The sequence below is a fragment of the Notechis scutatus genome, chromosome 4 (assembly GCF_049901735.1).
Source record: "Notechis scutatus isolate UNSWTSFEM ecotype Mainland chromosome 4, rNotScu1.2, whole genome shotgun sequence".
Classification (NCBI taxonomy): domain Eukaryota; kingdom Metazoa; phylum Chordata; class Lepidosauria; order Squamata; family Elapidae; genus Notechis; species Notechis scutatus.
The window spans coordinates 20,098,931-20,123,043 of record NC_142012.1 but is presented as its reverse complement, the minus strand read 5'-3'; the positions used below and the strand labels follow the sequence as shown (position 1 = coordinate 20,123,043).

General features: G+C 36.9%; 1 protein-coding gene across 1 annotated transcript in view; it reads left to right on the top strand.

The window, feature by feature from the left end:
• Window positions 1-23,536, top strand: part of STPG2 (sperm tail PG-rich repeat containing 2) — a 200,233-nt gene extending 176,697 nt beyond the window's left edge. The window contains exons 13-14 of the mRNA XM_026672615.2: window positions 21,400-21,551; window positions 23,298-23,536. Of these exons, the coding sequence (XP_026528400.2) occupies window positions 21,400-21,551; window positions 23,298-23,313 (168 nt within the window). The 3' untranslated portion in view covers window positions 23,314-23,536. The remainder of the gene's footprint in view (window positions 1-21,399; window positions 21,552-23,297) is intronic.
• Window positions 23,537-24,113: the final 577 nt, after the last annotated feature.

Below are 24,113 nucleotides of genomic sequence, written 5' to 3'. Positions count from 1 at the left end.
ATGCAGTACTCTAGGTGTGGTCTTACTAAGGCTTTATAGAGTGGTATTAGTACTCCCCTTGATCTTGACTGTATCCCTCCGTTAATACAACTTAGGATTGCATTAGCTTTTTTGGCTGCTGCTGCACCCTGCTTGCTCATATTTAGCTGGTTGTCCACTAAGACTCCAAGATCCCTCTCACAGTTACTGCTATTGAGCCTGGTTTCACCCAGTCTATATGTGTACTTTTGATTTTTCTTGCTGAAGTGTAGGACTTTACTTTTCTCTACATTGAATTTCATTTTGTTAGATTTGGCCCAGTGTTCTAGTCTGTCAAGATCCATCTGGATCTTGAGCCTATCTTCTCAGGTGTTAGCTATTCCTGCCAGCTTAGTATCATCTGCAAATTTGGTAAGTTCCCCTTCTATTCCCTCATCTAAGTCGTTAATGAAGATATTGAAGAGTACTGGGCCTAAGACGGAACCTTGTGGCACCCCACTGCTTACTTCCCTCCATGTAGACTTAGACCCATTAAGGACTACTCGTTGAGTACGGTTTGTCAGCCAGTTGCGAGTCCATCTAGTGGTGGTGCTCTCTCTTCCAGTTTTTTCTAGCTTACTAAGAAGTAGGTTGTGGTCTACTTTGTTGAATGCCTTGCTGAAATCTAAATATATTATGTCCACAGTATTTTGCTGGTCTACTAATTTAGTCACTGTGTTGAAGAATGAAATAAGATTGGTTTGGCATGATCTGTTTTTAACAAACCCATACTGACTGCTAGTTATTACTTTACTTGTTCCTAGATGTTGGCAGATCTGTTTTTTTTATTATCTTTTCCAGTATCTTCCCGGGTACTGATATTAGGCTGATTCGTCTATAGTTTCCTGGGTCTGTTTTTTTTCCCTTTTTTGAAGATGGGAACCACATCAGCTCTTTTCCAGTCCTCTGGAAGTTCCCTGGTGCTCCAGGATTTTTGAAAGATATGACGCAGTGGTTCTGAGATGACATCTGCCAGCTCCTTTAAAACTCTGGGATGTAATCCATCAGGCCCCGGTGATTTGTTTTCATCAAGATCAGACAGGTGTTCTCTTACTATTATTATTTTTTTTGCTTATTTTAACTTTTATTTCTGGTCTGTCTTTTACAGTTATGTTTTTGGTGGGTTGAGCTATAGTTTCTTTTTGTGTGAAGACGGATGCAAAGAATGAGTTAAGCAGTTCTGCTTTCTCTCTGTTGCCTGTTACTTTCTTGCCATCTTCTCTCTTTAGTGGACTGACTGTTTCCTTGATTTTTTTTCTTGTTATTTATATGTTGGAAGAAACTTTTTTTATTATCTTTGACTTTTGTTGCAAGTCTTTGTTCCAGTGGTGGGATTCATTTTTTTTTTACTACTGGTTCTGTGGGTGTGGCTTGGTGGGCGTGGCAGGGAAAGGATACTGTAAAATCTCCAGTCAGAGGTGGTATTTGCCGATTCTCTGAACGACTCAAAATTTCCGCTACCGGTTCTCCAGAACTGATCAGAACCTGCTGAATACCACCTCTGCTTTGTTTGTTCTGAGCCTTTGCTATCCTGACTTTGTCTTTGCACATTCTGGCTATCTGCTGATATTCTGCCTTAGTTGTATGTCCTTTTTGTACTTGTCCTTTTTTTCTTTCAATTTGCCAGAGAGATCTTTGTGCAGCCATGCTGGTTTCTTCTTGGATTTCTTGTTTTTCTTTCTCAGTGGTATTATGCTGGTCTGGGCTTCTATGATCATACTTTTTACAGTTTCCTAAGATTCTTGAGTTGTTTTCCCCTTTAGGATTTTCATCCATGAAAATCTTTCCCAAGTTCTCTTTACAAGGCCTGAATGTTTTTCTTGATTACTAAATAGTTTCCTTTTGCTAGTAAATTGTTTTTATGTAAACCATTCCAATGAAAGTTTAGGAGAGCTGAAATTAGATAACAACAACAAAATGCTGCCCTTTTAAAATTAATTTCAAAAATCCTTTGGTAGCATCATTATCTACAAAGAAAAATCTTTTCACTAAACTTTCTATCAGATGTTAGTAACAAATCTCTTTTTACTGATGTTATTTTTATACCAGCTTTAATTCTGACTATCAACACTATTAAAGATGTGGTAAAAATAGGATTTATTTTGATCAGGCCTAATTTTAAAAATGCATAGTAGTTTAAAACTGTATGTGCTGAGAAAAAGGCTACCCGGTATTTTCAGGACATTTCAAAAGAATTTTAGAAATGTATGTTAACAGTATAATGTTAATGCTATTATTATTTATTGATATTAAGCAGTTTAATGCAATAACATAACCAGTCCAGTATTTGACGACAAAGCTCTGGAACAATTTAAATGCTCTGCTTTTTATGATATCCATGAATATATAGCAAGTTGGTTCAAGTAGGTCTGATTCCTCTGTAACTTTGCAAATCTGCAATTGTCAGGGAAAAGTACAGATTTCCCTTCATACTACATTTAATCCTCTACTCTTCCTCTTTTTCAAAATCAATCTATTTCCAGGGTAGCCTATTTGTACTACAATTGCTTGCTTTTCCACAGATTTCTTGGGGATGCGGTTGAACTGAGCTCCTTGACTTGGCTTTTTCTTTCCCTCTTTTTTCTTCTTTTTTTATGACATAAACTACCTTAAGCTGGGAGAAGATATCTTTGTTATGTTCAGTTCTGATCAACTAGCCTGGTACTATACTGTATTTAATTCTATATGCTTACTTGTCTTGTGTTATTTTTGATGACAGAGGAATCAGTAACAAATGGTTTCTTCACTTAGTCCTATAAACTGAGTATCCTTCCAGTTCCCACAGTTGTATATTCCCAGATGTCAGATTCATTGTAGATCTGATTGCTCTAAAATAATTGCAAATTAACCACTTCCAGCTTTGAAGAGATACATGATGAATGCATATCTCTATTTTTATGTATTTATTGTTACATAGATCATTGCTGTTGCATTGCCTTGGGTCAGTGGTGGGATTCAAATTTTTTTACTACAGGTTATGTGGGCGTGGCTTGGTGGGCAAGGCAGGGGATGGATACTGTAAAATCTCCAGTCAGAAGTGGTATTTGCCAGTTCTCCAAACTATTCAAAATTTCCATTACTGGCTCTCCAGAACTGGTCAGAACCTGCTGAATACCACCTCTGCCTTGGGTTATTTCAGATGGTTAGGTGGATGGATAGATGGATAGATGGATGGATCAAAATGAGAAGGCAAGAATGAATTGGATTTAGTATGGATTCCTTGGAGAAATGATCCTTTACAAAAGAATAAAAATGCTTTGCTTCTAGACTTTTTGAATAACACTGCTTCAAATTAGATGAAGCCCCCCCCTTTTTTTCTCTCAATCAAATGCAAGGTACAGCACAGCCCTAAAAATTATTGTCTCTTCCCCCCCTCGTTTATCCATCTTTCATAATTTCAAAACATTTGCTTTATGTCGCAGAATTATGCCGTATTAGTACTAAAATCTGCCATAGTTGACAGCAGATGATTACGGCAAATGGTATTGTTTATATTACCATTTGTAAAAGAAGTTAAAATAGATGGGTCTGCTGAGGACAAGTAACAGCGATTGCTAATACCAGTGGTCTGTTGATATTTAGAATCAGATTAGTTTGAAGACCTAATTCACTAAGCAACAAATATGTTCTTGTAATTGGCATTTAATGACCAGAGAACTGGAAGTGACGCAGATTACCTACAGCAGACTCCCATGCATGTCTGCTGTTCATTGAAACTTTAAAAACAAGATATACATACAGACATGCACATACAGTACATGTCCATGTGTGTCCATGTGTGTATGCCTGTGTATGTTTTTAAATACCATAAATTTGAGAGAAAGAATAGACTGTACATTTAGAGAAAGAAGTTCATATTGCTTTTTATGTGACTTTGTTTTACAGATTTTATATATCTCGAACTCTGTAGTTTTATACTGTTTTTAATTATCCCTTACTCCAAGTGATAATCAGCCTGACATACAAAATGAGATGTCCTTCCATTGCTTGTATATCATAAGGTCAATACATGAAATTCCTAATATACATGTATCAGTAGCAACCAAAGGATATTCACAATCTGATGGGGGGTTTTTTTGATAACAGTTTGTAACATAGTGTAGTAAAAGCATAAATGAAATTTTAATTAGCAGTTCATTGGCTTTAATTGAATTTTCAAATGTTGAGAGTATCTCTGTAAATAATGATGTGCTGTGGTTGTTGTTGTTGTTTTGCATTGCTTTGATTCTCAAAGCCTTAGGGTGCCACATTAAATCTAAAGCAGAGTAATGAAGACAATTGAGACAATAGATGCTTGGCTTCCTATGCTTCTTTATGTTTTATGATTAAATTGCAATCTATCATTCAGGATTAATGAGCTAATCCTGGGAGCCAGTTCTGCATTTAAAAGGACCATAGGGTGTCATATAGTACTGTCATTAGTTGTATTGTATTGGAATCACACATTTTAATACTATGCCACTTTACCAGTATAAAGTGAAACGAGCTCTTGCTACTGAAGATTGGCTCTGGTCATGTTATCTCTTGGGGAAAGAAGGTTGATGAGATAAGTTTGCCAATCATTGCTGGGTTCTGTTATATTTCATAATCTATTCTCTTATGTGTCAAAATGGCAAATGCCAGAATTAGTGTAGTATGGACAATTGGTACATGTTATATTAATATGTATTCTGCATATAACAATCCTACCACATTTGGGCTGCAAAATGAAAAAGGGAAGCATAACTTTTATGTACAGGATGATCTAGTGTCCAGGATGATCTAGTGCAGGGGTGTCAAACTCGATTTCATTGAGGGCTGCATCAGGGTTGTGTTTGACCTCAGGGGGACTGGGTGGAAATGGCCAGGATGGGGTGGGTGTGGCCTTTTGCCAGTGAAAACAGAGCTCGGGAAGCTGTGTGCGGCCCCCCAAGGCCCCATTTTTGGCTGGGACAGCCTCCTGCAGCCCTCTGCCTTTTTTGCTGGCAGAGGGCTGCAGGAGGCCGTCCCAGCTGATAACAGCCTGGGAGAGCTGTGCACATCCCTCCCGAGCTCTGTTTTTTCTGGCAGAGTCACTGCGGGCTGGTCCTTCATTGTTTCCGGGACGGCCCCGCGGGCCAGATCTAAGCAACCCGCAGGCCGGATCCAGTCTGCGGACCTTGAGTTTGATACCTCTGATTAAGATACTGGCCAAAGAGCATTATAATCACTGCTAACAATGAATTGTACTTGGCTTAAGCTGAACAAATGTTGGCTAATATTTTTGAACCAACTAATATGTAAAGAAATTATATGTGCAAGGATAAACCAGCATCAAGAATGCTGGGAAAATGTTATATTATATAATATATACTCCTAAAACTAAAATCTTATGGTATCTCTGGACACCTGCATAACTGGATAGAAGCATTCCTGTCAAACAGACAACAAATGGTCAAAATTGGGAGCGTCCTATCAAATTCTGTACCTGTCAACAGTGGTGTCCCCCAAGGCAGTATTCTAGGACCAACTCTCTTCATACTCTACATAAATGACCTCTGTGATCATATTAAAAGCAACTGCATCCTCTTTTCTGACGATGTAAAGCTATTCAACACCACAGACAATACTGCTACCCTTCAGAAATACCTCGACTATGTATCAAAATGGTCAAACAAATGGCAACTTCAAATCTCAACAAACAAATGTTCTGTCTTACATACTGGCAAAAAAAATATCAGAAAATAAAATACAGGCTGAATAGTCAAGACTTGTTAGAACACTTGTCATGCCCCTGGTGGAGACTGACTCTGAGGAAGAGGAGGAACAGCCAACAGGGAGTGGGAGTTTGGCTCCAGAGGTGGTGGAGGAGGCTGGAGAAGGGCAGAAGCCGGCTGAGTGATCAGAGGATGGATCCCCTATCCATCCTAGGTCACGCAGGGAGGAGAGGATCAGGGAAAAGCGAGGTATACTCAGGGGGAGATTACCATGATCCTCCTCTTGGCTTGCAGCTGGGAGCTATGTATATAAGTTTGTAACTGCAGTCAGAATTGCTGGAGTCAAAGTTTCATGTTTACTTTGATAGAGGTTTATCTTTGCTGGCGTTCTTCCCATGGACTCTCCTCGGTTATTTTCCTGGAGTTTATGATGAGTTATCTTGGCTTGCTTTGGAACTCTCGTCAATGCGGTTTGTTTTGGTTTTCTTTTTGCCTCATTATTTACTTTTGTGACTTTAAACTGTGCCTAATAAAACAGTGAAGTTAAGTTGAAGGCCTTACCGGACTTTAATGTATGTTTTGGGTTTTGGGTTATTTTGAGAGACTACGGGTCATCACAAGACCTTGTTGATGATCCAAACTCTGTCAAGGATCTTGGAGTACTCATCTCTAATGATCTAAGTGCTAGTGCCCATTGTAACTACATTGCCAAAAAGGCAATAAAAGTTATTAACCTAATCTTACGTAGCTTTTTCTGTGGTAATATTACACTAATAAGTAGATCATACAAAACATTTGCTAGACCAATACTCAAATACAGCTCATCCGTCTGGAACCCACATTATGTATCTGATATTAGCACAGTTGAGAAAGTCCAGAAATATTTCACAAGAAGAGTTGTTGTAGAATACCTTATGCCACCAGACTCAAAATTCTAGACCTAGAAAACCTAGAACTACGCCACCTTCGGTCCGATCTAAGTATAGTATATAAAATTATATATTGCAATGTCCTACCTGTCAATGAATACTTCAGCTTCTACCATAACAATACAAGAGCAAACAATAGATACAAACTCAAGGTTAATCACACCAAACTTAATTGCAGGAAATACGACTTCAGCAACAGTGATCAAATGTCTGGAATACTCTACCTGACTCTGTGGTTTCTTCCCCAAACCCCAAAAACTTTAACCTTAGACTTTCTACTATTGATCTCACTCGTTTCCTAAGAGGTCTGTAGGGGGCATGCATAAGCACACCAATACGCCTACCATCCCTGTCCTATTGTTTCTTTTATTTTTCTTATATGTTTTCATGTATTCATAACTATGTTTTTTACTTATACCTATTATCTTGTAAGCAATTGACAAACCAAATAAAATAAATAAATAAATAAATGATCTACTGTCAGTAGTTAGCACATTCCTTTGCATTTACACAAATACAGAGTTGACTATATACATTCTTGTTTTGATTTGCCAAAAAATACCAATCAGAACCCTTTGATTTACACAAGAAGGGTTACTAGCTAACATATGAAGTCTAAGGAGAAAGACCTTGCATTTCTAGCAGGAAACATTCTGTGCTACTATGAAATATGAAAGTGATGGAAGGCCGAGTCTCAGGGAAATTTATGGCTTGCTTGGCAGCTGGTCTATTTAGCCCTGCCAATCATTCCCTCTCCTTTCAGTTCTGCAAATGCATGTACTACTGTTGATTTCCTACTGTCCAAACAGCCTCTAGAAGTATTTTGCTCAGGAGTAAGTAATCAAATGAAGTCCATCACAAAGGTCTGTGGGAATATTTTCTTTCTTCACTATATTTATAGATTTATTACAATTTCTAAAGGTAGTCTTCAACTTACGACTGCAATTGAGCCCAACATTTCCATTGACAAGCAGGAAAGTTGTCAAGTGAGTTTTGCTGCCTCACTTTACAGCCTTTCTTACCACTGTTGTTAGGAGAATCACAAAAAGTGATCACATGACCCTGGGACATTGCAACCACGCCAGTTGCCAACAGTCCAAATTTTGATCACAATACTATGGGGATGCTGCAACAGTCGTAAGTGTGAAAAACAGGTCATAAGTCGCTTTTTTCAGTGTCGTTGTAACTTCAAATTGTCACTAAACAAAAGATTGTTAGTCAAGGACTACTGTATTAAGTTTGTTCTCAGTATCACAGAACTATAGACAAGAAAGGAATACTGAATTTAACAGTATTTATTCTCAGGTAAATTAATAGCAATAGCACTTAGACTTACATACCGCTTCACATTAATGCAACAATTTACATTTATGTTACAATTTTCATATTCAATATGTTCAAATACCTGTATATTTTTGTAGAGTTTACTTTTAAAGCAGGAATGCTGGCATATACTTATCATTTATCCCCTCAATTTAGCATGAACCATTCATGTTCATAAATAACTAATGATTAATATTGGATTATACATATCTGTCCAGCAGTAGGATTTTTTTTTCTGGGTCCTATTTAAGTATTTGGATGAGTCTTTCAATGTGTATGAGAAGGACCATGAACATTTTGTCCCATACATTGGAAAAAAAAATACATTTGGCCACATACATTTAACTATGTATGTGGCCAAATGTATTTTTTTTTCCAATGTATGGGACAAAATGTTCATACATTTAACTATGTATGTGGCTCAAACTCAGTTGTAGCCATTTGTTTGCATCTACCAAACCTTCTAGTACATGAAAAAAGTGCTGCTCTCTGAAAAAATAAGCCTTAAAGGTATCTTACAATAACTACAATTATAAATAATAATTGCTGCCAAAGTGCAATCATTTTTTTTATAAAACAGAACTACAGTGAAATAAATTGGTATGCAGCAATATGACTTAAATTACCTAATTTCCAAAGGGACATTATCCTTCATACATATTCAGGGCATGCAATAAAAATGCTAACAGTATGTTTCCTATGGGAATGCAACTGAAACACAAGCAGATCCTAGTTTCCACATGGCACGATTAGGAAATAATTAAACCAATTATTTTTGTAAATAATGCAGTTTGAAAGTGAAGAAAATCTAAATATGAGTTTTTGATATGAACTCTCCTTCATTCTGTGTTATTTTTGAGCTAAACACTGCCATAGACAAAATGCTACAATGTGATAATACAGTACCTACTTTTGATTGGCAAACAAGTCAATGTATGTTTATCCCAGGTTAATTCCTTTCATGGAACAATTATGTCATTCTTTTTAAAAAAAAAACTGTAATTGAGAGTAAGCAGAAATGAAAACATGGAGGGAGCCAAGGAAGAATAATTAAAAGACAGTTTCCTACACATCTTAGTTGAATACTAAAGTCTTCCTTTATTTCTTGTATGGGTCTTTCCATTTTCAGAAATGACGTGCTGGGTGAATAGCATATACCCGTGAAAACAAACCTATGGCACGCAGAGCCATTTCCCCCGGGACGCAAGAGGTTGCCCGGAAGAGCCCAACTGCGCATGCGTGTGTGCCGCCTGACAGCTGATTGTTGAATATCTGTGTATGTGTGGAGGGGCAGGGGGCGCGGGAGACACGTGTGCATTCACAGAGATGCGCAGTGCATGCTGGGAGGTTCTGTGTGCATGCGCAGATGGATGGCAAGGGGGTGATCGCACGCACATGCGCAGATGCGTGGCATGTGGAGGGCTGAAAAATATAGGGTTGCTGTTTATTTTGGTAGTGATGTATTTGTTTGCCAGATAACATCTATAATTTTTTTTCAGATTTCAGGTTTGCATTTTATCAGTTTTAAGTTATGTAACACTGTACTTGTCCAGTGTTGAACTTTAGGATTCAATAATTCACTTGTACTGTTCTAATAAATGTCACCTGCTCTGAAACGAAAGGATCTCAAATGATTAGCACTGTGCATTAAATGTTATCAGTCCTTAAATGGTATCTCTGGCAGAAAATCTCCGTAGCATTGTTAGATCTTCAATAGGTGTACTGGTGTGGGAGAAAGACCTTGGGGGACAGAGCAAAGAGATGCTTCCTAGGGAATGATAGGTAAGAGACGGCATATTTTTCTGCAGCATAGCTCCCATGCTTTTTCATAATCAATAAGCTAATTCCACTGTTCATGTTGATGAATTTTCATTGACTAGAAAAAAAGTTAAATATGAATGTAAGGCAAGCAGAAAACAACTATGTCTAGAATTTCAAAGGATAATTTCCATGAATTAATCAGGCCAGTAAAAACCAGATTTGGAACCACTGTAGAAATAAAATGATAAGTAAATTTTAGTTCTAGAGTATGTCATTTATGTTTTAAATTACAAAATCCCCAATGATACTTAATAGAAATCACATTCCAATCAATTACTGATCTGCAAGATAATTCAGGATTACTTGGTAAATAATTAAACAATCATTTTTTACCCTAAACATGTACCTGCTTATTGACATTTATATTTTACCGGTCTTCTCTGAAACTCAAGTTGATGCACAAAGTAGTCTCAAGGGGTGGTAGTTCTCAATCCAGACTTCAGACTTGCTTAATTTCAAGAAATTATTTGCCTTCAGTCTAAACTTTTTGAAATCATATGAAATGGAAAGATCATAAGTAAAAGGATAGAACATGTTTTGGAGCATAAGATGTTACCTTGGATTGTTATTACTAAGCAGACAATTGTAAATCAGTGGGAAATGTGTTTGAGAAATCCTGGATATAGAAATGAGTTCTTAGTGGTAATTAAATTTATCTAGATATATACATACAATAATAATGCACTATTTATTACATATGTTGTTTGGTTACTTAGGTTCGACAAAAATGTCAATAAACTGTTATTTTCCAGGGAATGAAGCACCAGAATTACATTGAATAAGTAATTATACCCATTGCACATATTTATTATCTTAAATCTACATGCTGTAGTCACTTTGCTGTATTGTGAAGCAGCTTTGATAAATTTTGGCTCATTTCATTGTTTCCATTATCTATTACCATTTTATTAATTGTGAAAAATGTCTATTAACTTTTAATTGTGCTATAGGCATAGAAAATAGGTAGGACTATTCATATAAAATTTGGCTATATGTGCTCTTTAAATGTCCTCTCTGGTGTCAACTAAAATGCTTGGGATTACCTTTTTCCTACTAAATGGGCTAAATTGTAAGAGTGGGAACAATTAACAGTCCATTTAAACTGGCTTTGTTCCACTGATTTCAACAACACAGTTCCTTTGTGAGTCATTAGTGATTAAATCTTTTTGTGTAATATTAAGAAATTTTCCCGATCAGACTCTTAAAAGAAAGTAATTCCATTTCAGTGCTCTCCATTGATAGTCTGTGTCATTCTTAAAAGAATTTGACTTTGATCACAACAATGCCTTGTGTTTTAAGGTCAGGAGCTTAGGCGTCTCCATTCTTTCCATTTTCTGAAAACTGGACCTTGAGATAGTGAAGTAAATGAAAAGCAAGTATTATATTCATATTTACAGTCAAAAACTCTGAACAAAATCCAAGTCAAGAGTAGCTTTGATCTCTCTTCAACAGCATGATAATCACACTTCCATCTACATTCTAGAATCAATATCAACTGATTAGTGCAGCACAATTCTTTTTCATCTGTGTAAAAAAGTATATCAACTGAGAATATACATCCAGGAAGAAGTCAACACTTTATCTAAATCCCTTAAGTTTACATAAGACATGTGTCCAACAATGGCAATGCTCTTTTTTTAAAAAAAACAAAAAATGAATTCCGAAATCTGTAATTGTTGAAGTTATGTAGTTAAGAACTGGCAATGAATTTGAAGCTCTACCAAAGTGCTGGCTTTGGATCATTTTGCTAAGAACTAATATGTGACCTTGAACAAAGGATAATTCATGAATCCGTATCTCCTAAGACAAAACCAAAGGTGATTTTTTTTTGCAAATAAAACAAGATGGTCTTAATTAAATGTGAATATGAAGTCTTCTCATATATATTTTCCAATATCAGAATAAATGTTTTGATCAGTATTTTTTTCTTGAACAAGAATAATTTAAGCCAGAACAAGGATAGAAACAAACCTAATAGTCAAATAATCTCTAATTTGGCAGACAAAAGCTAAATTGGTTTTAGGTTTTCAGATACTGCTTAAAGCGGTTAATGGATTCCTAACTATATTATATAAGGCAACTGTTATATTTGCCATATTTCTGAGATGTTTATTTTTCCATTCTCTTTCATTTTTATTTCCTTTGAGTTACTACAGAAATGAATAGCAGTATTTTTACTAAAATTAAACTATTTACATTTGCTTTAACTAGTTTCTATTATTTTCTCAGAACTGTATAATCTGAGCCCCTAACGGTATATATAACCCTACATGTGGCTTTTGAGGAATTGAATGAATCCAAGAATCATTACCAAATAATAATGTGTAATGTAACAAAAAGGAAATTTATAACAGGCATTAATAGAAAACAATCATATAGTTACAGGAATATTTTTCAACAGAATAATTCTTGATATCACCCCAGTGTAATGTTAGCATTAATATGCATGCTTAACACCATGTGTGACATAGAAAGAGCACTGAGCTGATGATCAGAATGTGGATGCATTCAGTGTGCAGTTTAGAATGGATTGAGATTGGGAATTATTGAATGTTTTAGCTAGTCAGTTTGCTGACTTTTTTGTGGGTTTTGTCCAGTGTGCCTCTGGATGGTATGGATTGCTTTTGAGAAAATGAAGTTTAAGAGCAGAGGAGTTGATATGTGATTGGAATAGCAAAGGATAATAAAGGCAGGGGGGCTTCCTCAATGTCCCTCATGGGTTGAAAAATTCTAAATTAGAGGAAAAATGGAAATCGAAGTATTGATGGAGCAAAGGGAGACTTATTTTATTTTATTATTATTTTCAATTTTATTTGTATACATGCCATCCATATCACTGTCTAGAAGTCTCCAAACTTGGCAACTTTAAGACTTGTGGACTTCAACTCCCAGAATTCATAGCTGGCTGGAGAATTCTGGGAGTTGAAGTCCACAAGTCTTAAAGTTGCCATGGTTAGGGACCCCTGGTCTAGAAGGACTAGGGAACAAGGGATAGATTATTTTGAAGGATGGGAAACTGAACATTAGAGTCCAGTTCTCATTTCCGATGCCCTGCCCTCAAAGATTGTCTCGTTCTAGACCAGATACACACATGTAAAAAGGAATTCATTACAAAGGATTTACCTTAATCATACCATCATAAGCAATGGCAGGCAAGGTTTTTGAGCAAACACATGCAGTTTTGAGCACTCCCAAATCTCTTGAAAACTTGCCTTTGAGAAGTTTCTTGTAACCGAAGTCCAAAGCAGCTGTAGGCAGATCATTGGCTGGTCTGGAGTCTGAGGACACCGTTTCCACTGGCAAGAGTCAGGGCACAAATCAAGAGTTTCCCATAGATGGATCATTTGTTCCCAACAAGGAAATTAGGCCACGTCTTGCAAAGTTATCTTTGCAAGGCTGAGCATGAGACTGTAAGCAACTTCAAGGCCTGATTGGAGGGTTTACATGGCTACTAGAGTCTATGGGCATCTAATTAATAAGAGAGGACAAAGGTAGTGTTAAACCTCAAAACATGAACATTGCAAAGCACTTAGTAACTTTGGTGGTGTGCAGGATGGGGCTCAATATGATAATCAATAATCTTAGCCTGTGCAATGAAAATACCCCGACTTTTGCCTGAAACTGCCCCAAGTGGGGGTGTCTACCGGAGGACCACCCCTGAGCTGAGTGCAGCCGGAGGAGGTGGGGGCGGGGGTGGTGGGGGGGGTGCGGTCCTCGCGGGACCTCCCCTCTTCCTTCCTTAGCGGTGTGGGAGGAGAGAAGACCTCACGGCAGCGCTTCTTTCTTTTTTTCTTTGCCGGTTTTGCATGCGGGGGCTGTAGGTGGATGGGGAGCCCCGGGTGGGTATCAGGTTTCGTAGCCCACATGCAAATGGTGGGAGGCGGAATTAAAGAGAAGGCATTGAATATACTGTTCCTTGGCAGCCTTTTCAGTGTCCGGGTTTTGGTGTGTGTGTGTGTGTGTGTGTGTGAGAGAGAGAGAGAGAGAGAGAGAGAGATCAGCTGTATTGAGAAGAGAACGTTTCCTGTGTTCTCATTTTATTTACAACATATTTTACGCTTAATGGTAAGCAATGAAAAATATTTTTAAAACTCATTTCTAAACTCCATAGCTATTTGCATATTCTTGGTTCAAAATTGGATTAGCTCATTTCAAAATTGTCCAAAGCAGAAAAGTGCGTCAAAAAAAAAAAAGTGCAAAAGTGGAAGGTGTGTGGAAGAGGGGGTAGTCTTATACGGCGAGTATATAACAAACTCTATATTTTGAGTGGAAATGTTGGGGGTCGCCTTATACGCCCAGTCGTCTTATACGCCGGCAAATACGGTAAATCTTAGAGAACCAATTGGGAGAATAATACAAAAAGCATAATGCACAAAACAAGAAAGTACCACTGGGCAAAGCACAAAGTATCAGGTTATACTTACCTTAGCTGATTTGTTTTAGATAATATAGCAAAAGCAATAGAACTTAGACTTATATACAGCTTCACAATGCTTTACATCCCTCTCTAAGCGGTTTACAGAATCAGCATATTGCCTCCAACAATCTGGGTCCTCATTTTACCCACCTTGGAAGGATGGAAGGCTGAGTCTGGTGAGATTGAACTGCCAAATTGCAGTCAGCTGGCAGTCAGCAAAAGTAGCCTGCAGTATTGCACTCTAACCACTGCACCACCATGACTCATATGGACATTTCAAGATAATATGGACATTTCAAGACTGGGCCAGTTTTCCTTGTGGGGAGATGCCTTGCTCCTGAGGGTTTGTTGTCTAGCTGTTAATTTTGCAGTTGCATGTATGAAGAGTTCTTTGGGAGTAGTTCCTTTTAATTAATGTAAGAAAGTGCCAGACTATGTCCATATTCTCTGCTCAAGGATATTATTCTTTCTCTTATCATATTCAGACTTTTGGCATTCCCCATTTTTCTTCATTCATTTCAAGTGATCGCAGAAGAACTCAAGTTAGTAGGTCGCATCCCAGTTTTTCTTAAATGAAAAAAGAGGAATATGAGTAGGAATGATTCTCATTTGATTTCATAGCCACTGGCAAACCTTAATTGCTATACTTTCAAATATTATATTTGGTTATAATTATCCTAGGTTAAATTCCAGTGGGGAACTCTGTTATACCATGAAAAATTATACAAAATCTGCCACTCTTATTATTAGTTTCAATTTATAATGGACTTTTTCATAATAGGTAATCAGGAATCTATCTTTCTGATTGTTAAGGAACTTAGTAGATCATAAAATCTGATATTCTTCTACATTGTGGCTTTTCAACCATATTCTACTGAAACAAGATTAGATGGGTATACATGTCATCATCTTCATGTAACTCTCCCCTTGTTCCATGATTATTTCTTTTGACAGGATTTCTTACATACCATACTGGTATCAAAGTTTTTTAAAAATCTTTCTGATTATGTGATGTTGGTAACAAATGAATACTCAAAGGATATCTTAATATTTACATACTCCTTTGTTACCATTCTTAATTTTGCTGTCCAGTCAAACATGTCAAATAATTACAATAATAGCATTTCAGACAAGTTATGTCAGCCATATTCATAACATTAATGCATTAATGTGTCAAAACAACAGTGAATGACACAGCTCTAGGCAGTCTTAAAAGCTACTAATGGCTGCCCCACTCCAAGGAATTGATTTGCAAGCAACCCTAAAGCTATAAAACTTTCTGACTGATATATGGTTTCACAAGCTCCGTTCTTACGAGTCACCTCACTTTTAGCAGATAGCTAATAGTTGCTTTAATATGAAAGCCATCCACAAAAACAATATGCTTTATTTTGCCCTCTTAGACAATTAATGTCACTAGTAAAAAGACATCTCTTATCCAATTCAAATATGCTTTTCTGGTATATTGCAAGACAAAAACAGATTTACAAAGATATTAATATTATAAGGCTTTCTGTATTTTTGTTAATTAAGTTCAGTTTATTGGATAACCAAGCAGAGTTAAACCATTTGTAATACTAAAGCATTGAAAGAAGATAAAGCCCAATATCAGAAAATGCAGTGATATCTTGATACTCATTGTTAATTTGTTCCAGTAGATGCGACAAGTACTAAAAACGAGTGTCAAATGAACCATATGACTTACCATGTGATCCTTTGTTTCTGCCAGGAAGGACTTCCTGTCTGTTCCTTTTCCTATGTCAGGGATCTTCCCACCATGGCTGACTTCCTGTCTGCCCTCTGCAGCCATCTCCCTCCTCCTCTTCCGACAAACTTCCCAGCATTGCCAACTTCCTGTCCATTCCTCCACAGTGGTCCTCATTTTCCTATTTGGTTTGAGTACCAAACAAATGATGAGTACCAGGATAACATTTTCATGTCAAAATGCGTCGAGTACCAAATTCGACAAATTTTGAAGCAGTCGAGTACTGAGGTGCCACTTTAATGCTTAATACAGATTCCAAAATCAATAAGCTACCAATTGAACCTCCATTAAATTTTTAAATTTCTAGGATTGGAAAACACCTTCTTAATGCATTGAATGTATAAGAGCCACAAAGTATTGTCCTTAATCTTATTAATATTATCAATTAAACTTGAATGTATTAACTCTTTTCCAGATGATAAGCGGCCATCTTTGTCAGAAAGAAATTGATCAGATTGAAAATGTATATCAGATTGAGAGCTTTGCATCATGTAATTTCACAGGATTGGCTTCCTGTTGTCCCTTGATTCTCTAGGCCAGGGCTATGTAGATTCTCATTCAGTTGCCTCAGTATTAATGGATTGCAATCCCTTCTGCTGATAAATCATCGGGGAAAATAGGAGACTGGGATAATTAGGTATGTTCACCATGTTGAGTTGACCAAATGTAAAGGTGGGATAAAAATCTGATCATCATCATCATCATCGTCGTCATCATCATCATCCCTAATTTAAATACCACATAGTTGCTGGTTAGAACATAGAATAATGGAGTTGGAAAGACTTAGAGGTTTCTGGTCTCACTCCCTGCTCAGACAGGAGCCCCTATACCATTTTAGACAAATGATTGCCCAGTTTCTTTTTGAAAGCCTCCAGTGATAGAACACTCCAACTTCTAAAGGCACACTATTCATTTGTTCTTCCACTCTTCTGTTTTTCTTCTGTTCTTTATTGTTCTTCTGTTCAGGCCACATGTGAGCCATAACTCAACGGAATGGCATGACAATTATGAATGCAGCCCTATAAGGGAATATGAAATGGGATTAAAGAGTAGGATGTAAGCCAGACAGCAGTTAACTTAAATGTTTACTATAAACTATTTTCTCTGGCCTACTTGGAATTGTAATATTTGGGTGGCATATGTTCTGAACTCTAAGCTCTAGATTCAGTCTGTCTGAGTCTTCATAATCCTTCTGCTTCTGAAATATAGTTTCCAATTAAATTTAGACTTATTTTGGATTTCAGAGCCAACCCTACCATGCAATTCCAAGTTCAGTGTACCGTATGAATACTTTTAGTTAATACTTTCTCTGAGGCTGCTTTAATTCTCTCAGCTCCATAAACAGTAGAATTTCAAGTGCTATACTTTGGGTTTTGCTTTCAAAAATGCTGAAAATATAATTTTAAAAAATCAAATTAAAAGTGCTAATTGTTTCTCTGCTATTCTCTTGATGCTATATACGCTGATGGGAAAGATTGGTTCTTCACTATTAAAGAAATTTGTCATTATATGAATCTATATCCCAAAGTCAGTAACCTGTAATAAAATGACAAGCATAAAAGAAAAAAGTAAATGATGGAATTAATGTATTTTTTTTTTCATTTCACTTCAAGAATTGCTGACAATTTGTAGATACTTATCAGCTCAGTTCATTCAAGCTGTAAATTGTCTCTCATGTTATACATAGCTCATATACTGTATGATCAGTAAAATTGTACCATAGTTGTATATAATATTTGGGAAAGAATATTATTTTATCTGCTTCTAATACATTGATTGAGCCTATTGAAATGCATCTAATATAATAACAGTATTCCCCTCTACCCTTGAAGGTGGACATGGACCATGGAAAAACTACAGAAGCATTCAGGCAATCATTTCATTTCAGGAAACAGTTGAGGTTTATGAATTGCATTTTGAATTCATATAGTGCTTATTGCTATATTGTATGCTACAACAGAGGTATCAAGCAATCATTTAAGATTCTGGGCAAATCATTCCTATTCATCATGCAATAGGAGAGAATCTCAACTTATTTCCTGTAATTTCTCTGGTTAAACAAACCTAGGGTCTATAAAAGTTTTAATACATTTAAAAATAGTGCAGTGCAGGTTTTTTTTTTTAAAAAAATAATAATAATGCAAGGAACCATAAAGTTCTGGGTAGAAACCTGAAGGAACTGGGAGGGCCAAGTTATGTTTATTTATTATTCCTGTTGGAAGATATGTTGCAGAATAGTCATTGAAGAGAAAGGGCAATATTGAAAAGTCAACTACAGATAAGATGCTGACAGGTGCCATTTGGGTTGTTGTTGATCATGGGATGTGTTTCCATGATGACTCCTGGCAAAATATGGGATCCCTTTTTCAGAACTGGGAAGAATTTGTTTGGAATGTACCTTGTAAACTTGATTTTTAATGAAAAATCTCTGGAAGAGATAAATGATTTCAGAAAGTACTGGGTCTGGGTCAGTGTTTCCAGGATGTGAAAACACCCAATATGGTAAAGGAATAGATCAAACTACATAACTTTCACCCAACCACAGGTCTGAAGTCAATTCAAATAGTAGGTCAATAGTATTGAAAGCTGTCAAGAGATCAAGAAGAGTTGGAATGGACGCACTATTTCCATCTTGCTCCTATTACTCTAAAAGCAAGACAAATGCCATACCTGTCCATACCTGAGCTTGAAATCTGCCTGTAAAAAGTCCAGATAATCTACTGGTATCTCATCCAGGAATTTTTGTAGCTGCAGTTACCTTTATAATTACCTTCTCAACATGCCATGAGTTTTCATGGGTAAGAGGGCACTTGGAGTTGGGGCTCCCCAGACCTGATCTAACACCTTTGTCACTATACCACCCTAGATATGGATGGAGAGAGTAAAGAAGATGATCTCTGCATAGATAGGCAGACTCTGTTGCCGAGGCAGCAGGATGTAAAACATTTTGAAAAGACTGAAACATCCAAATAACATTGAGAAGACACGTCCCCAATTCACTGAAATATAAGAAGGAGGAGGATGTATAGCACAATCAGACTTTCAAGTTTCTGTTGTCCTAGCCCAGGGCTGTCAAACTCGCAGCTCACGGGCCTGATATGTCACGCCCTGGCCACATTTAGCGAAGGGGAAAAAAAGTCACACTGCATCATGTGATGACACCGTGACAACGTGAGTTCGACACCCCTGTCCTAACCAATCTGTCCTATGATGAAAAAAACAAAAAAGGACAAAAAGCACCATGCAATTTCTGTAGCAGAATTGTAGAATATCTGTAATCAAGATCAACATATAAACACAGGGGCATTTCAAGCAAGCAAGAGCCTATGTGTGTCCCCTCCACAGACACATTGCAACAGACAAAACAGAGAGTGCGCTCAGAAGGGATCAAAATATTTTTGAAATGTCAGATTTTTACTTCTATGCAGGATGTGTGCACGATCCAAGTGCCATTCTTTTATTTATTTAGATTGTTATTACCCGGCCTTTTCATCATATTCTCAATTGCTTGTAATTAAACTCTGAAGATGAACAAATATGTAAAATCTTATTTTAATTGTTTACATGGCAGAAGGGGTATGAATGAGGCTCCTGACTGAACCAATATACTCAGCTTCAATCTGCAGTCTTCTGCAAGTCAAATGAAACAGCTTGTCTTTCCAATAAGAAGAAAATATCAGCAACCTATGTTTGAGAGACCTTAAAAGCCTATTTCTGCAATTACCAGTATGGTTGCAAATATGAATAATAGACCTTTATCCAAGGCAGTATATTTTATTTCATAAAGCTGATGAAGCATTGGGACAAAATAATAGGTCTGTAGGGGAGGGCTGGAGATAATTTGATTTTTGAAGGCCAATTCAGTCTTATGTTCACCTCCTAAAAACCAAACCCTGTGGATATTTGTATATTAGTAGAAGAATAGATTTATGTATAGGCAGGAGAACGAAGTAGAGCATGGCCAAAAGAAACATTAATATGTATGCACTTTTTTGCCTTCTATTTTAAATAATGCTCAATGAAAAAAATTAAACAATTTTAAATTTAAATGCCAAACTGTGTTATCTTTTTGCAGCTAGCAAAATTGCATAGCCGAAGGCTATACTGTCAGAAAGGCTACATCTTGCATCCTTTTGAATTTTTATGAACTGCTTTTTGATTGGCTGCAATTTAATAGGAATGTAGAATATTGTACTGACAAAAGGATCTTGGTGTCACTGCAGAATCCATTGTATGTGTTACCATTATGCCTTAGTAAGCTTATAATTAACTAATAACCTTTATCTAAAGAGAGTTTGTGTATGTATTTCAGGACCCCTACGAGATAATGTTTTGTATGAACTCATTAATTTGAGAATACTGGTTCTCAAATATAAAGCTCAAGACCAATATGTTCATATTTTTTTGCATATTAGCATTAAACCTCCACAAAATAATGAATAAATCATACAGCATCACATAGCAAACAATTTAAATATTTGGGTGAGTGGAGTGATTTAGCTCATGAGGGGCATCTCAAGGTTTCACTGGACTTTTTAATGTGCTTTTGTATAAACTGGTATGCAAAATGTTTTTGCTTTAATCAATAATTACTTCTGATAAGTTATGACATGTGTGAAACCCTCATTGGTCCAAGGGCTGGTTCCCTTCAAAATACATTTGAAAGCTACTGGACTTAAAGTTGAGTCAAAAGTGAGACTCTGGAGGAGGTCTGAATCACTTGTTTATAGCGCAAGGGTTTTAGAAAAAACTTCAAGATCCAAAAGCACTTTCAGGATTATAGCATGGAACTAATAGGAAAATCTGGAAGAAATAAAAATCACATATGGAAAGGTATAACTAAATGCGCCTCCCTTCGAGAAAAGACTTGTAGCATGTGTCTTTCTTTTTAATCCAAACCTCTCCTCCTATGAGAACTATATAGCTGCCTAGTTACATTAGAATAGGAAGAGTCCACACCAAGAATATATAGCTTGAATCAGCTTGAGTTCCATCCGAGTGTTGGCATAGCACATCAGACCCTGCTCTTCAAAAAACACAGAAGGCCACAATCTGATGAGACAATGCCATTTTTGAAGCCATTTTCCTCTAAAACAGGAGTGTCAAACTCAATTTCATCAGGATTATGCTTGACCTTAAGGGGCCAGGCTGGGGTGGGTATGGACAGCTTGACGTCACTCGTGTCAGGGGCACCTGTGGTGGCTTGAGTGCTCTGCCAGTAAAAATGGGCTCCAAGTCTGTATCTTATTGTCAAACAGGTTATTAATTTTAAAATGATTCTATTTTTCCTGCATTCTTGACAATTCTTAGAAAACATTCATGTATAAGGTTAACATTCTTTTACAAAAAATTCTTTTCCCCAAACCTTTTTCATATTTTTATATTTTATCATATTGATAATTTGCAAAATTATCTATAGCACAATGTATGTTTGTTTTTAATTTTCCACAGCTCAGTCCACTTTTAAGAGATACTGTCTTGAAGAGAACATACAATGTTACATTAAATAATCCAGTTATGATTCGAGTGAGAAGTTCCATTTTTAAATCTGCAGGAGACAGAGAAGACCTCTTTTGTACATCTGATCAACAGAAGTCTAAAAAGTGAGTATAGCAGCCCTCTGCTTCTTTGTGTCAACTCTGAAGCGAAACTGGCTGAAACCATCTTGTGCTACCTCACAGTTGCCATGAAGCCTGAGATGAAGGGAAGGGGGGAGTAGATAGCCCAGCTAACAGTCAAAACAAAAAGTTTTCCTGTGGGAACCAAGGTCATCATGACAGGTGGTGGGTGAAGGAGAAGAGGAGCCTACCACCTGTATTCATGGGACAATGTGACTGGTGACACCTGGGAGGGGGGAATTTTACTCTTTTAATTAAGTGAAAACCACAGGAACCTTTAAAGTTGGTTTCCACTGGCTGTGCCGATAAGATATATCCAATAAATACGTTATTTGAGGAATCTACCTGCCTCAGAGTTCTGCTTTCAGTGGGTGCATTACTTGAAACGCTGACACTTTGTTTATTAATGTAGCTAAGTCCATCTTGAGGCATTTTATTCTGTGAGGGAGCTTCCATATATCTGCTTCATTTCTTTCCCAATGCTGCCATTTTCTTCAACCATACAAGTGTCATCACTACAGATGATTCTCGACATATGATCATCAATGATCACAATTGAGACCAGAATTTCTGTCCTTGAGCAAGGCAGTTGTTAAGTGAGTCATGCCCAATTTTACAATCTTTTTTGCCACGGTTATTGCCACTGCAATTGTTAAGTGAATCATGCAGTTGTTACGGTAATCCATTCTTTCCCATTGACTTTGCTTGACAGAAGCTGGCAGGAAAGATCACAAATGGTGATCACATGGCCTTGGGATACTGCAATGTTTCAAAGCCATGCCGGTTGCCAAGCACTCAAATTTTGATCACATGACTGTGGAGATGTTGCATCAGCTATAAATATAAGTTATTGTTTTCAGTGTCATTGTAACTTTAAACAGTCACTAAAGAAATGGTTGTTACATATAAGTTGGGTTGACAAAATCAGAAATGAGGAGGTGATAAGCTGCCTGGGAAAGCCAAGGGAAACCATCAAAACCATAAAAAAATGAAAGTTAGAATATTTTGGACATGTGATGCGACACCCGGAAAAATATGGCATACTTCACTTAATCCTCCAAGAAAAGATTGAAGGCAAATGAGGTCCAGGCAGAAGAAGAGCATCATGGCTTCAAAATCTTAAGGGAGTGGTTGGACAAAACTCAGCAGTACTTTTGTGTTGATAAAAATAGGATATGGCAAAACAACAACAAGAAAGAAATAGTTGTAAGTTGAGGTCTATCTGTATTGCTCTACGTGGATAAGGAAGGGTGCTGGGTAATGGTGGAGCAGAAAATGTGATACACCAGATAGCACCCTGTTCTCTCTGGTGATGGAGTGAATGGGGGGAGGGGGGTAGCTTATGAAGTCATGTGATCATCAGGAGTCAAGATGGACTTGAAGGCATGTTTTTAAAAACTTTAAACAGATGGAGGAATAGCTTTTCAGTAGCTTACAACTCAAGAAAATACAATTTACTAATGTGAGAGCAGCATTATAATTTTGCTTTGTAATTATTCAAGACAAAGATTCTGAGTCTATAACATGGAAAAGGAAAATAGAATAATTTTGAAGATCAGTGTTAAAAGTATCTTCATACAGTTTTTTTAAATATCTAACTGAGGCTGGGCTTTTATTTGAGATAAGTACAATAACGAAGAAGAAGGAATAAAATGCTTATTCTCATCTTGAAAAGGTCACTGCGAATAACCATGTTAAATATGCAATCCTTTTGGTTATGTCTCATTACAGGCAAAATGAAACTTGAAACTTTTGTTGTAAAGAAAATCGTGATTTAATGTCTTGCATCAACTGTTCAAGAACAAAACACCGACTTGCACTCTTCAGAAATACAATGTCTATTCTGAGAAGATACTTTTTTTGTTTCCATGCTTTTCTTGATAACAAATGCTACCATGTTATTTTTTTTCTACATTCCTGATATGTATTCTTGTGCATATTCAAGAATTAATAAAGAAACCTAAAGGCAGTATTCCCTTTTAAATTTATTCTTCAAATGTGTACATATTGTAGTTTTGGACAGATTATTTATTTATTTATTAAATTGATAATGCCACTTAACTCTATTTAGACTGGGCAGAATACCACATTAAATCATATTAAAACAAATAAGGATGTCAGAGCAATCCATCTGTGACATCTGTCTTCCCATTGAGTGCTAGAGTTGATTCAGCTGACCTGGTTGGCTAGGTGGAAGTCCTCTTCCTTCCTCATGGCTCTGTGTGCATCCTTCCTCAAGTGACATGTTCGATGGAAGAGGACAACCATGCCAGATAGAACAAGTGTACCAGTCAAAGGTACACAATAACTGTGGTCTCCAACTAGGACCTCCAAACAAGCTAAAAAAAACATTTACAAATTCAAAAAGAACCATATAACACATAAGATGCCACATCTACTTAAGCCCAAAGTCTTGAGGAATAGCAAGTTTTAAGGACCCTTAAACAAAGTTAGGGTGAGGGACCAAACAAATGTTTCTGAGGGTATGTTGTTTCACAGAGTAGGTACTGCAGGCTTTCAAAACAGGAAAAATATCTGAGGAAGACT